Consider the following 15,703-nt stretch of genomic DNA (forward strand, 5'->3'; position numbering starts at 1 on the left):
GGGCGGGGCTAGCGCGGCCATCTTGGGGTCAGAGCGTTGCGCAGCTCAGTCGGCATCTAGCCGTGCTAGTGAGAGGTTCGTGCTGTGCTCCGTTAAGATACTGTGACGGTTTGAAATGTCTGCGTTAATTGAAAATCCCGCGAGCTGCGAGGTGCGTGCAGTAATAAGGTTTCTGACAGCAAAAAACTGTAAACCGATAGAAATCTATCGGCAGCTGTGTGAAGTGTATGGGGACAACATTATCACTGAAGGTGGAGTGCGACAGTGGGTCATAAGATTTAAAAATGGCCGAACCAATGTTCACGACGAAGATCGAAGTGGGAGACCCAGCAAAGTGACTGCCGAACTTGTCGAAAATGTCGATGTTAAAGTCCGTGAAAATCGAAAGTTCACAATAACGGAACTTTCTTTGAGTTTTCCACAAATTTCGCGAAGTTTGTTGCACGAAATCATCAGCGAAAAGCTTGGTTACCACAAGTTTTGTGCAAGATGGATTCCAAAAATCTTGACAGAGGACCACAAAAATCAGCGAATGGCTGCAGCGTTGCACTTTTTGGACGCCTACAATAAGGATGGTGACTCTTTACTCGATCGCATCGTTACTGGTGACGAAACATGGGTGAAACACGTGAACTGTGAAACGAAATTGCAATCAATGCAGTGGTGGGGGCACACAGGTTCTCCCCAAAAACCCAAGAAATGCATGCAAACAATGTCGGCAAGGAAGATGATGGCGACTGTTTTTTGGGACAGAAAAGGTGTGATTTTGGTGGACTTCCTGGAAAGAGGCACTACAATAAACGCTCAAAGGTATTGCCAAACTCTGCAAAACCTCAGAAGAGCAATTCAAAACAAGCGCAGAGGAATGTTGAGCTCTAAGATCTTGTTGATTCACGACAACGCCCGGCCCCACACGGCAAATGTCACGCGTGAAGTACTTGAATCTTTTCAGTGGGAGTTGTTTCCTCATCCGCCGTACAGTCCCGACCTGGCACCGAGCGACTTCCACCTATTCCCAGCAATGAAGAAGTGGCTGGCTATGCAGCGTTTTGATGACGACGAACAGCTGCAAGAAGAGGTAACGAAGTGGTTGAAGTCGCAGGCGGCCGAATTTTTCGACGAAGGAATTTCCAAGCTCGTACATCGCTACGATAAATGCCTTAATTTGAATGGTGACTATGTCGAAAAGTAGTATTTGTGTGTGGCTTTCATCTGTATATAATAAAATTTGTTTCCTATACTTTGTTGATTTTTTATTCCAAAACGTAATCTACTTTCTGGATAGCCCTCGTATAAAATGGGGGCTGGCCATCGACACGTTAGCATAACAAACAGTAACTTCATTCACTTATGTTGTGGATCCAGGTAAATGGCGATGTCTCATTTTTTTATTTTCATTTAACATTGGGCGCATAAAGAGTGTACAGCCCAAACGGCTCGTCCGATTTAAAAAAAAAAAAAAAAATCCTTCACTTTAGATTGAAAACATCATATTTGGAGACGGTTTCCCCTCTCATATTTTGTATTTTGCTGTAGCTCTGACAATAACAGTTACCCTGTCAGGGAACTTTTGAGACATCCTATATATATATATATATATATATATATATATATATATATATATAGTATGTATGTATATACAGGGTTTGTCCGGAAAGTAATAGGACTGAGTCGATTTAAAAAAAATATTGAGCCAATCGTTACAATTCTTTAAAAACTTTCAAAATAGGCTCCTTCTGCGTCGAATCAGCGCTGCCAGCGCGATTTCCAAGCATTGAAGGCGGCACGGAAGTCATTCTCCGGAATAGTCTTGAGAGCCGCGGTGCAAGCTGCTTGGATCCCCTCTGTCGTCTCAAAATGTTTGCCTTTCATCGGGCGTTTCAGGCGAGGAAACAAAAAGAAGTCCTGGGGGCCACATCTGGGCTGTAGGGCGGCTGCGGAAGCGTTGGGATGCCGGCCTTGGTCAGGTAGCTGTTCACAAGAAAGGCGGTGTGAGCCGGGGCGTTGTCGTGGTGCAGCTTCCAGTCGGCTCCGATGTCTGGTCGGACTGATTGACCCTACGTTTGAGTCTCTTGAGCACTTCCACGTAAAACTTGGCGTTGACGGTTTGTCCAGGAGGAACAAATTCATGGTGGACGATGCCTTTGATGTCAAAAAAGACAATGAGCATAGTTTTAACTTTGGATTTGCTCATTCTTCCCTTTTTTGGACGAGGAGACGCCGGCGTGTGCCACTCGGAAGATTGCCTCTTTGTCTCGGGATCATACTCAAAGATCCATGATTCGTCACCTGTGATTACGTTATTCAAAAATTGGGGGTCACTTTCACACATGTTCAAATTTTCTTGGCACAATTCCACTCGCCGCAATTTCTGGTCGTCAGTGAGCACTTTTGGGACAATCTTCGCGCACACCTTGCGCATGTTCAAATGCTCCGTCACAATTTCATGAACCACAGTTTTTGGTAAATTTAACATCTGGGCAATTAAACGAATACTTAGTCGACGGTCTGAGTTCAAAACTTCGCGCACACGAGTCACATTGTCGGTGTTTGTCGAAGTCGAAGGTCTTCCAGCACGGTCTTCATCGGCGACCTCTTCCCGGCTCTCCGAAAAGTCCTTGTGCCACCGAAACATACCACTTCTTGCTAAAGCATCATCTGGGTAAGCCTGCTTGATCATATCAAACGTCTCTGTCGCAGATTTACCGAGTTTAACACAGAATTTAATCGCGTACCTCTGCTCTAACGAACGCTGCATTTTCGGCTTGCACCACTCACAGAAACACGTCGCGCGAAAAAGCCTGTCCTGACTCTCCATGTGCTAGGAGACAACTGACCAGCCGCTCGTTCGTTAGCTAGGAACGCCCTCTAGCGGATCCAGTCGGTGCGCGCACGCTCCGAAGTACAGTCATGGCGGAATAAAATGTCCTATTACTTCCCGGACAAACCCTGTATATATAGTGTGTGTGTGTGTTTGAAAAAGAACTCCCTAGTTTTAATGTGTCCTAGAATCTGTACAAAGTGACATACACTATTCTAGTTTGTGATGTTTGATTCATCAACTCTCCAAGTTTGGCTCCCCTGCAGTTGGCAGGTCTGCTTGACCTTGAGACCGCACCAGTGCTGTTTTTTCAGTTTCCTCAGTTCAATCCAGGCAGGCGTACAGTGCAGAGCAACTCAGCAACAATGTGTACTCCACAACAGAAAGCACAATGTGTTATTTGGCTTGTGAAAACTGAGTCAGTTATAACAATGCAATGTAATTTTAGACGCCAGTATGGTGGTGAACCACCTACAGCAAAAACTATCCGTCATTGGCTAAAGTCTTTCGCTCTTGACACTCGCTTTCCAGGAAGGTGGATAGGCAGGGCTGGCCCAATACCTTGGCCACCACGAAGCCCAGACTTAACCCCACTGGACTTTTTCTTTTGGGGCCACATAAAAAATGTGTACAGCGAAAAGATCAGAAACATCAATCATTTACGGGAAAGAATCATCGCGGCGGTTGGGACAGTTACACCTGAAATGTTGGTGAATACGTGGCGAGAAGTGGAATATCCTCTCGACGTGTGCAGGGTCACAAATGGATCCCACTTGAAGTCTACCAACATTAAACAAAATTTGAAGGAATTCTCTTTCATGATATGTACTCATTGATGTAAGTTTTCATTCATTTTCCAATTAAATTTATACTTAAAACTAGGGAGTTCTTTTTCATCAACTGTCAATAGGTCTAGAGAGTATTCCCTACAGGGTGTAATTCTCAGATATGTTTTCAATAGAGTTTTCAGATATACTTTGATTTCAAGAAGGATCCAAAGTAGGCAGGAGGTAAACTTCACAACAATAAATATCCAATGCTTCGGAGGGAAAGCAGAAGTGTTAGGAACCGGCAGTCCCATGTTTCTTTGTGTTCGGAATAACATGTGATGATATGTATTTTGCTACGGTATATTTCATGTTTTCCTCACTTATAAACGTGACAGAAAACACCGTACCATGCGTTTTCCCGAGTACGAGAGACTATGCTGCTGACGATTCTTAACACTTTCGACATTGTGCTAAAGGACTCCGTGTTCACTGCTATCAAGACTTATCGTTTGCCTACTTTGGACCAATCAAAGTCAGAGGATATCTCAAAATTCGGTTGATGGCACTTCTGGAAAATTCACCCTGCTGGGAATAATCTGTACACCCATTGAACATTAATGAAATATGCATTTTTGGATTGCGTATGCGTGACTTCCTTTACGTTGATTAGGACCATCATCCACAGTCTCTCGAATTCGAAATACGACCTCTTGAAATTTGGCTTTTTCGCGATTTTGGTCAGCCCTAGCTCTGAAACTATGCAGTTTTCGCCATAGGTCCATATGAACATTTTCTCTTATTTTGATGTGAGGAATCATCTCTTAAGGGTTGGCAAAAGACATGGTTTTTATTGAAAAAAAAAAAAAAACAACTTTTTTTTGGTTTAAATAATTTGCTCTATGTATTTATATCACATATGGACAGAAATAAGTTTATTTCGCCTTGGTGTTATTATGCAACAACCGGGTTATGCTGGAAGGGGTCACATAAGATTAAAGTGGAATCCAAATTGCTTCTCGGCTTACATTCGAGAGAAATTGTCCTCCATTTAAACTCGAAACCAGGACTAATTGGCCACAAATGCGATACGTCTGCCGACTCACTCACGAAGGACTCCTGATAAAAATGTGTTGTACTTATCTTTACATACTTGTTAATATAATTGTCAAGAATCACTTCAGAAAGACAAAAAGATAAACAACTGTACAAGTGAAACCATTATACAGAATTACATATGGACAATTTCAATGTATTGCAGAGTACAAAAGAACTAATTTAGTCCACGTTAGTTCACTAAGACTTTTATTAGACCAAGTTAAAGAAATACAACGACTTACCTTGCATATCAGTAAGAAAAGTGAATAAAGATATGAATTATTTGAGTCCACTTTGGCTCTGACCCATTTATACATAAATAGATACCGAAGATACTTCTGACTTCAATAAATGCCTCTCGTGGGATATGTATGACCCCCTCCCAAAAAAGTACGGCATTTTTATGTATTTTATCAATAGTAAACATTATTAAAACGAAACAATATTTAGAATTTTCCTTTGATTGCAATTGCATAACAATAACAACAAACTCTAAGAAAATCACAAAAGAAACATTCATAAACTTTTATATATATATAAAGTTGCTTTTGTAGAATAATCTATTTGAGTACTGAATGGAGAATTTAGGTCTGAATATAATACGAATAATATACGGGAGTGAAACACGATAACCCACAAATGTATGTTCATCAAGATTTTACGAATAGTTACACTATGACGAATATTTTTCGTTTTTTGGTTTAAACCAGTCAACCCTGGTCAGTATAGTTCATTAACACCCTGTATATATATAAGGGTAAGAGGAAAAAACAAGGAATGTCACAAAACTACATTTTCGAGGAAACAGCTTTTTAATATTGAAAACCGAGTACAAAGTGAATACGGTTAAATTATAAGAACGATCGCTTAATAAAGTTAAAAAGTTATTGTTATTCCTTGTTTTTTCCCCTTACGCTTCATATATATAACTTTCATCTAATCTCATGTGTATCAGATCATCAAAGAAACAAAGTAGAGTTACTTACAGCAAAATCCGTTTATCAAAGAAGTCAATTGGTAGGTTGCTAAATGTCCTGACTTCAGTGGCTATGATATCTTTCAGTGATTGGTCCCTTAACTGATCCTCTTCAAATTTTACGGTAGTAACCGTATCCTTGATCGTACTCTGCAAATCTCGAAGTTTATCATAAGCTCGCACGTTAAACGTCTTTTGGTGGATAATTTTAGACATCCATTCTTCCTGAAAATTAATTGCTTTTCTTTATTTCGTATGACGACACAACATTACATTGTTAATATTTAACAACAAATAACACGATAATTTTTCAGTTGGTTTTGAGAAACAGAAAAAAATAAGACTAACACCACAACCTAATCTTTCTACAACTATTGCTTAATAATAATTATATAATACAAACTATCCTGAACATCGGGATACTAAATAGTTCTAAATGAAAACTGTTGAACTTCACTAGTCTATTCGACTTAGAGGGGAGGAAAGAAAAAGCAGTGACTGCATTTCCGCTTTCTGGAAATTTTAAACTATCTGATTTTGGAATACCATTCTAGCCTGGAAAAGTTTCACTGAAAAGCATCATTATACAGAAGATCGTTTCATCCTTATGATAGTAAATTGCATTCGCCTGTACAAGGCTAAACAACCACACTTCGCTACTGATCATGTTCAATATGATGGCGCTGATGATGTACAATTGCACGGCATTGGAGCTTCCATTGAATGAAGGTTCAATTCAGCATACCCTGATCCAGTTTAGTTCACTCGTCCTTGTATACTTTCCCGTGTCGCTCAAATGTTATGGCTCGACATTTTTATGATGTTCCGTTTTAATAGCCCAAAGGGGCAAAAGTACATGCAAACATCTGTATGTGTGTTACCTAGCGGGTGGTAAATCACGTTATATCATCATCCCATGTGAGACGTGGATCCATTTGATCTGGGGCTTATTTCTCAAAGCTCCTAGTCTTGTAAGTACGAAGTACATGCCGCTTCGTTCTAATTTCCAAGAACAAGGAAATACAGGGAACTAATCTGTGTCTATTTTTCAACGAACTCCTTTTTTATTGATACATAATTATACCATCGCTCCGTCCATTTTGTGTAACATGTGGCATAGTCATCTTTGGTGATATGTTTCAGATACTGGAAAATAGAACTTCATAGGGATGATCTACTGGCAAAATGGCGTTTACGATGAGAATCCTTGAAGTTTGGGAACAACCAGAAGTCACTAGGGGGTAAATCTGATAAGTAGGTGAGTGTAGCAGAAGTTCAATACCATGGTCAGCCAAGAATGAGGTCAACATTAGCACGGTATAGCGGTGTATTGACCATATGGAGGATGAAGTTACCATTGCTTTTGAGGTCGTTTCACAGTTAATTTTGAAAAAAAAAAAAAAAAAAAAATCTGTATCCAAAAGGGTATGAAAATACTCGTCGGTAATCGTACGACCTTTCAGAACACAGTAGGACAATATCAACCTTGGGAATCCCAGAAGATAGCGTACAGCACCTTCTCATTGGATACCACCTGACGAAGTTTTCTGAGGATGATGAATCTGTGTATTTCCACTGCATTGACTGCCTTTTTGTTTCTGGATTGAATAATGAAATCTGTGATTTATTCATTGTCGCAACACTTTTCAAAAAGTTGCGTCCCTCTCTTCTGAAGCGTGTAAAATTTGCAACATTTGATCGAATCCTTATATCTTTTTGATCGTCATTAAGCATTTGTGGAACCCAGCGAGAAGAAACCTTCCTTAGGCCCAGTTCGTTTGTGATTATTTGTTCTATTGTTCCTATTGTTAGCGCCAGAGTATCACAAACCTCCTGCATGGTGACACACCCATCTTCCACAATGAAATTTCGAACACGAGCAGTGTTAGGGTTAGTCGACGCTGTTTTCGGACGTCCAGACCTTTGCTCATTTTTCGCACTCACTGGCCCTGTTTTGAATTCACGCATCCACTTCCTAACAGTGCTCTCTGCGAGAGTACTACTACCACACACCCTCCAATTAACGATAAATATCGGCTACACAACGTCCAACTGTGGTGAAGAAATTCACAATTACCCGTTGCTCTTCAACTGAAAATTCCATGACCCCAGACAATATCAGACATCAGTATCAGTTCTTACTTGTTCAGGCACTGCAATTCGACTGCTGCCACCTAGTTAAAAAAGAAAAAAAAAGACTGCTTAGAGACGAATGGTGAAGGTCTCCGACACCGCAGTTGCTTTTCTAAATGACAAAATATACTTTTGGTGTGCACTTCGTATAAAAGTTTTCAAAATTAAATACCGTATAAAATCATTTCAAATTACAGGTATCAGCATTAGTATCTAGAAATGACTTACTATTATTCTAGTACTTCTAATTCATGAGGTTTTATGACTTGTAAAATATGCAACAAATCTTATCGCTTTTAAAAATAAGCCCCAGGTCAAAGCAGGTTTGTGCGACTATCATTCTATCGGTCGAAATTAGCACGCACAGTCGCAAGTGCAAGGAAAATTTCCCACAGGATTATTACTGGCGGGTTTCTGTACCAAGGGCAGACGTTCCTACACATAGGGTACCTTCTAATGTGAAGATAAGAGCTTCTTACTATGTATAGCACATCTTAGATACCATATACTGCCAATATGCCCTTGTTTTGCATGGCAATGAGACCGCCAAACTCCACATTCACCGAGACAGAACCAGCAGTCACACCGCTAAAATAAGTTTACCTACATAGGTTATACGGAACAGAAGACTCGTATCAAGACTATTCCACTTAAACACATCCTTGTTAAATCGCCAGATGGATCATCGATGGACTTTTGTGCCTTTGGGCTATTATTAAAATGAGCAGCAACATTTAAGAGACTCTGGACGAGTGAGCTAAACTGGATCACGCCACGCTGAATAGAACCCTGCTTCAATGGAAGCTCTGATCTCGTGCAATTATTGTTCATCATGCAATCGTTGTTGATCATGATCGGTGGCGGAAGAGAGATTTTACAGCCTACGGCAGGTGGCTGAAAATTCACTACTATATGGATGAAACGATCTTCTGTAGATATTTCATGAATAAAGCCCTGGATGAATTCTATAATAATACTTTATACTTTCAGTAAAATAAATTTTAAGGAAAGGATTATCCATGATCTTTACTTACAGTTACTTTTTCGAAGTTCATTATCTCCAAATATATTTCCTCTGTTTTCGTGTAGATATCTCGTCTTTCATTGGACATGTCTACAAGTTGGTTTATTCCATCCTTCAAAGTTGATTGGTAGGCTTGTAGCTTTTCACATTCCAAAGTGGATTCAGCCACTTTCACGGCGAACTCAAGACACTCAGGAGTTGAATGCATCTGATAAAAGAAAGTACAACAACATATAATGAGAAAGCAAAAATACATTTATTTGAAGCTGTACCAAAAGATTGGTAACAAGAGGGTGTGCTTGAGAGTAACCTACTGCCTAGCGCCTGCTAAGTCTTGTTTTCAATCTCTCAAGCATATCTTTTATTCTTACTTCCATAAAAATATACGGCTCACATACTGTAAGTTGTAAATATAACGATAGTGTTACATTATTCTGATCTGTCGCTTGTTTAAAAGCACAGAAAACTATGTTATGTTAGTGTTGAAAGACAATGTCATACCGCGCAGAGAGCAAATTCTACCGTGATACGGTTTATGTAATACGTTGTTTTACAATTTTAGTATATGCAGCTTACTATATTGTGTTTGCTGAAGGAGATGTACACATTTTACTCACTCCTTGTATTGTTATTTCTTTCCCAAAGCTTATGCCGAAATCACTATGGCAACTCTTAAAAAATATGCACCACAAACTTCTCAAAATCCTAATAATCCGAAATGTAACAAATGAACGTGTAATTTTTTCAACCCTTTGACAATTTTATTCCAAACCTACTCATCTAAATAACTGGTATATTTCAATAGTGATATTAAAAAGTGCATTTAATGACAAAGTTAGAAAGTATTTTCTTGGATCATTTCTCTTTCTCTCAAGTGAATTTTAGAGACAAGTTTGGATAGTATTTATTAAAATACACATGTCGAAATAACTCTTTCTGTTCTATTATTATGATATAAAAAGATACATGGGGAGAGAGAAAAAGAGGAATAAAGCAAATAATTGATATTCTTTTGTAGTAAATCGTCTGTCCGTGTAGATACTCGTACAATGAAATTAAAGTCACACATTTTCGCACTTTAGATTTCCTTCTTAGTTACTCCAGAGGATATACTCCTGTATCTTAAAATTCTCCGAAGAATGATGGAGTGGATTCAATGTAGAATATTCAAAAACATTCTAATCTCTGTAATGTAACCCTTCTCGCGTGATATGCCCTTTCTGAGTCAACAAATGTCATTCCTTTCCTTTAGAGATGTGCAAATATACTTCGACAATGAATTGGTGGGTACAAAATAATTCAGGACTGTATAAGCTCACGTTTGAAACGGGTTTAGCTCAACTTAAACTGAAGCTGTAAAAAGTGAACTAAGATCAAAATTTTAAAATGAATACGCTCAACTAAACTCACTTCTCATTTGAGCTATGCTTAACTACAAGCAAACTTCTGATTCAGAATTTAATAGTAATAATACAATCTATATAAAAAGGGACTTTAAATATTAATTATTTAGAATTGGTGAAAATCTCGTGTTGAACATGACGAATTATGTATAAAGGGTGTGTGGGGGAGGAAAAATGAAAGGAAACTCCACCTACACACAAGCCGTCAGAAGAACTAAAGTGGGGAATTTAGCTCAGTTCACAGGCACTGGATTCGGACGGCTGTCCTTTGAAGTAAAAGATCATTGGGATATTAGAGTTAATAACGAAGAAATTCTATGAAAGAAGAGAGACAGGGTTAGGGTTAGGTTTATCGGTTAGGGAAGGTGTACCTTCATGACGTCCGGGCGTGCGTTGTTCCCTCTCTGGTCTCCTGGTATCTTGCTATGGATCTGGTCCTGGACTATTGGCGGGATATCGCGGGCATCCGCCAGTTCGTAGGAGAAGTCCGAGATTAGCTTCCACTCCGCACCGTTACTCCCGGCTTCAAATCTATATCGCTACTCCACGAGACGGAAGTAACCGGGGCTATTTAAGGAGGGCCCCCAGGCTCGGTGACTATTCTGGTTGATATCGAAAGCGAGTCCCAGACGTCATAGGAGGTGTGGTTGTAGGTGTTGGGAGGAGTCAGGAAGGTGTCTCTCGTAGCTTTATTACAATAAATACATAACATTCATAAATTGCTGATGTAGCAAAACAACAAACAGTTGACTGTTGACAGTTCAGGACGCAAGCACTCTACACAGAAACTCCATAAAACACATAAAAATTAATAGAAACCTGTCACCAACATCATTGTCTGCATAACTCAATGCATTATTAATAACAGTCTTTGTGAATCGAAGCAAGGACACATTGATTCCTTTACACTCCCCCGTCTGGAACTGAAGATATATAAAAAAAAAAACAAGTTTATTTTATATCATCGTTCATTGAATAATATGCACCACTAAATTGATAACCATGTGTATATATACTTATCACCGAAGAAAAAAAAACACCAAAATAAAATGAAAACAACACAGAAAACAAAAAAAAATGTTAATAATTCAATATTTTAGATTAGAAGTTCCAGTCTTCTTCATATTACTGCACTTTTCTTTCTTTGTCTTTTGCGTCAAAAATATATATATATATAAAAAAGGCAAAAGCACACATATCCATATATATTTGTAAACACAATAAACGTTCACTTGACGTATAAAGAAGTGTTCATTGAAGCACATGTCCATGTAAACACAAAAGCACGTGGAATTGTTTATAACCACGTAAGACCTTAAGGAAAATTTGCTGACTCGGAGCCCTTGAAAATATATCGGTCAGTAGTCTTTGACGATAGCACTTCCAAGAATGCAGATGGCCTCGCTGGCCGTAGTTCAAAAAGCTTCCACTAGGACGGCGCTGTAGTCTGAACAGATACGAAGCACAGATCGTAGAATGATGCAGTGTAACGGAACGAAGACGGGTATTATAATTATTTGAATTAGTTCGTATTCAAGAAAAAAAAGTTCAACTGATGAGTATCGAAGAGGAAATCTAGGTAGAATAAATAAGGTAAAGTAGTTATGAAAAGGGTTGAGAAAATAAGCTATGGGTTAGTTAGAACGGGGAGGGAGAAAAAAAAAACAATGTGAATTAAGGAGGGAAGGGAGGGGTCATGTAACTACTGAAGTGTGACAGGGTTTCACGGCAGAATTGTGTGATATAGAAAATAGAGTTATAATCTCCAAAGGTAAAAGGGAGGAAAAAAGGTGAATAATAGAAGATTACGGGTAGAAAACACAGGCACACAGATGAGTTTCTGATGAAAATCCAATATGGCGTCAGTAGACGCTATCCTTGTAACGGTCCATCCGAAGCTTTTATTAATACAAAAAAAGCGCTGCATCTTGCTGGAAAAGTAAAACAGTGATCTACAATCAATCCAAATGTACTCGATGTAGCATTCCTGGAGGGGGGTGGTGGCCCCTTGAAGGTCTACGATGGATGGTAACCTCTTCTTCGTTCGCTGCTTAATGAAGGCATGGGAGGGATAAAGAAACAGGTTTTAGGTATGAAATTAAAATAGCATAGAATTGACTGGAAAGAACTGAGACTGAGTAGAATGAGAATGTGGGAGGAAAAGTAAAAAAAGGTTACAAAAATGTAGATGCGGTAAAAAAAATTAAAAAAAAATTTAAGTAGGTGGAACGTAAGTGCAAGGCTAATCTTAGTACAGTAGAAAAACGAAAAGTAAACGTACGGGGGAAGAGAAGTAGAGGAAGAACAAGACAAAATTAAAAAAGAAACAAAAATTAAGCATTAATATAACTTGTAATTGGTGCCCAACGACCAAATAATACCATACAACACAGAATCAACACAAGGCAATCTTGGAGGGAGGGAGGGTGTATGAGGGTGGGACCAGAATAATCATAAGGCTGAAACCATTTCCTGTTTTAGCTAATCTTCTCAAAAACAGGAACGGGGCCAGGTTATGCCGCCTAGCACTCGGCTAAAAAAAAAATATTATGATTATTCCAGTAACATGGGGGGGGGGGGGTCGGGGGCACAAAAGGGGGACCGAAGAAAGAAAAATTAATGTAATAAACCAATTGTATGTTTGAAATGTACGTACGCTAGGTTTCATTGTTGAGGGGGTAGGTATACTCAGAATCAAAATAATTGTGATCCCAGTAGAAGTTTACTTAAATTGATGAAACGTATCCGTTCTATCCAAAATACTTGGTAGGCAACTAGCGGCAAAGCTACAAATAAGTGAAATAATTACGTAAGAAATGAGTTTTTGTAGAATCTCGTGTGTCGTTGATCATAGGGCGAGATTCCGAAACAGATGTCACTGTAGATAAGGGTAGACATTGCTTATCACTAGTATTTTGACGGAATCGGTCATTAGAATGCCGCTTGTATAGTTTATAAAGTAAGAGAATTCCAATAGATAATAGAGATATCTCGAGCACGTGGACAACAACCCAGGCGGTGTCACGGAGTGAGAAGGTTTCTTCCGCTCTCACTGCTAAAAAACAGGAGCAAAAAGCCAGAAGTATCTAAAAAAAAAAAAAAAAACAAATGTCTAAATAAGCATGAAAACTGATATTTTGTATCGCTTAGTGGCTAAATCTAGTACCTCCTAAATCTTCAGGGCTAAATCAAAAGCAGAAATTCTAGGGTGAAATATGCATCTTTCAAGACTGCTATTATCCAAAAATAGCTGGGCAAAACGTGCCCACTCAAATAAGGTATCGTAAAAAAAAAAAAAAAAAAAGGTATTGCAACACTTCAACACAAAGGAGAATTACTCAACAAAACTCAAATATTTCTCTTGTCCGAAAAATGGACGCATCATGGAAAATAAACTTCACAAACTCCCTTCTTCCCTTTTTGTGTTGAAAAAAAAAAAAAAAAAAAAAAAAAAAAAAAAAAAAAAAAAAAAAAAAAAACAATAACTTGACTCATTTAACATAAGGTGGAATTTGACTTCAGACACTAAGGACAGATAAACTAAAACGTCAATAACCTGACAAATCAATCTGTCACGACACAAACAACACTGTATGGTCCTGTAAAACAAAATCATCCCGGGAACACTATGATAAAACAGGAACCAAACAACAGAAGCAAATTCCGATTCAAACAACTGTGAGTCATAGGTCCAAACAAACATAGACACAAAATAATGCATATAACGATTCTGCTTATACATAAAGAAAGAGAGAAAAAAAACTTAAGATTCCCTGGGTTGTATAGAACGGTCTTGACGTCTCAAATTACATATCAAGAAACACTGAATGAGCGTTGCCAAACTCAAAATCACGACTAATATTGGGATCACAATAAAATAAGTAGTATGTAAATTATTAAATCGCTTAACAACAAACTCAGTATGGTTAATTTTCAACTTCTGTAATTCCATATCTAACTCAGTAAGGGTTTTGATAGACGCAGAAAAATTTAGATGAGGGAGAGAAAAATTTAAATCAATGTTCATATATTCATGTTCCATATTTATCGTTTTCCGAGTGGGTAAAACCATATTTTGAATAAGCACTGTTTCAAAATTGTCATATACTATAAATTGAGTCAGGTTAATTCCATATTTAATAGGGGTAGTATGTAAAATATTATGGGAAGTTCTAGAAGTTATATGACCTGGTACTAACGAAGAAAAAAGTAAGCCAGCTGGCGTATATAAATGAACAAATTTTGCATCAGAAGGAACAATTTCTAGGTTGCAAAAGGTTAAATTCTGATTAAAATATATGTCCGTAAGACATTTTGATCGATTATTGGCGCTTAAACCTGAGGTTTCGCAAAAGTATAGAAATTTCTTCCAAACACACTGTTGATTGTCAATTTCTACAAAATGATTATCTGACAAGTAGGCCTCTTTAGGCAACGAATACCTGACAATCTTGTTTGTCATTAAAATACCTAGGTTGTGAATCATAAAACGCTGGGAGATTTTATCACGAGTAACTACAGGTGTCTTTAACATGAGATCAATGTTCCAGGAATCAAAATTGAAGTTTATAAGAAAAACTGAAGATACCGTATAGAATAGACAAATATCGTGTGGGAAAAGAGTATCCTTTAGAATAGCGTGGCTCTTAACTAGAGAAAGTATCTGAACAGAATTTAAAATACGATAGGTTAGTTGATTTTGTAGAATATCAGTTAACATCTCGGCAACCTTACGTCGGGATTCATAATAATTTTGCATAATCCACAATCGTCTTTCATGGGTAATCACATCGCAAAGAAGGTTCGAAGTTTCGTTTTGAATTTGGAGTACGGCGTGCTTGACAGCCAGAACCACGCCACGTACTATTTTCACTTCATTATTAAATGCTTTCTTAATGTTCTGAAGTTCGGATTTCAAATAATCATCGTGGTCTTGTAAAATACTAAGGGATTGCTTTATTCGTTGGGTCTCAACAAAATTGTAGGAAGAAAATCCAAAAGAGGATATTCCTAAGAGCCATGAAACTATGGAACGAGTAGGACGGTGTTGATGCATACAGTGTAAAGAACGATTCGAATACTGAAATGCACATGGTATAACAGCTTGTAACTTAGCATAAAAATCTCGTTCCATGGTAACTACATCATTAAAAGGATTTACTTTGTTTTCACATGAAGTAATGTTTAAATTTGAAAGATGAAGGTCCAAATGTATACGTAAAGTAGTATAGACAGTGTCCGTTGTGTGCACAGCGTATCCTGCATGTGAAATGGCGATTCCTAATTTTTCCAAGGTAGCTTGCTTGCGGTAGTCTATATCCCACTCAGAAGAAATACAGATAACTTGCAGAGGAAAGAAAACTAATACCCAATATATCTGAAATGAGAGGGAAAAAAAAAAAACTCATTTCAGAGCCATTGTATTGAATAGATTATAATTGTTACTATTATTGTTAACCCATTTATCAACCTTTACTATAA

General features: G+C 38.2%; 1 protein-coding gene across 1 annotated transcript in view; it reads right to left on the reverse strand.

Moving 5' to 3' along the window:
- Window positions 1-15,703, reverse strand: part of LOC145662544 (uncharacterized) — a 96,303-nt gene that overhangs the window by 26,343 nt on the left and 54,257 nt on the right. Inside the window, exons 8-9 of the mRNA XM_081728220.1 lie at window positions 8,830-9,027; window positions 5,673-5,887 (exon numbers count right to left, since the gene is read on the reverse strand). Coding sequence (XP_081584346.1) covers window positions 5,673-5,887; window positions 8,830-9,027 — 413 coding nt within the window. The remainder of the gene's footprint in view (window positions 1-5,672; window positions 5,888-8,829; window positions 9,028-15,703) is intronic.

The sequence above is a fragment of the Thermobia domestica genome, chromosome 10, assembly GCF_964235325.1.
Source record: "Thermobia domestica chromosome 10, izTheDome1.hap1.1, whole genome shotgun sequence".
Taxonomy (NCBI): Eukaryota; Metazoa; Arthropoda; class Insecta; order Zygentoma; family Lepismatidae; genus Thermobia; species Thermobia domestica.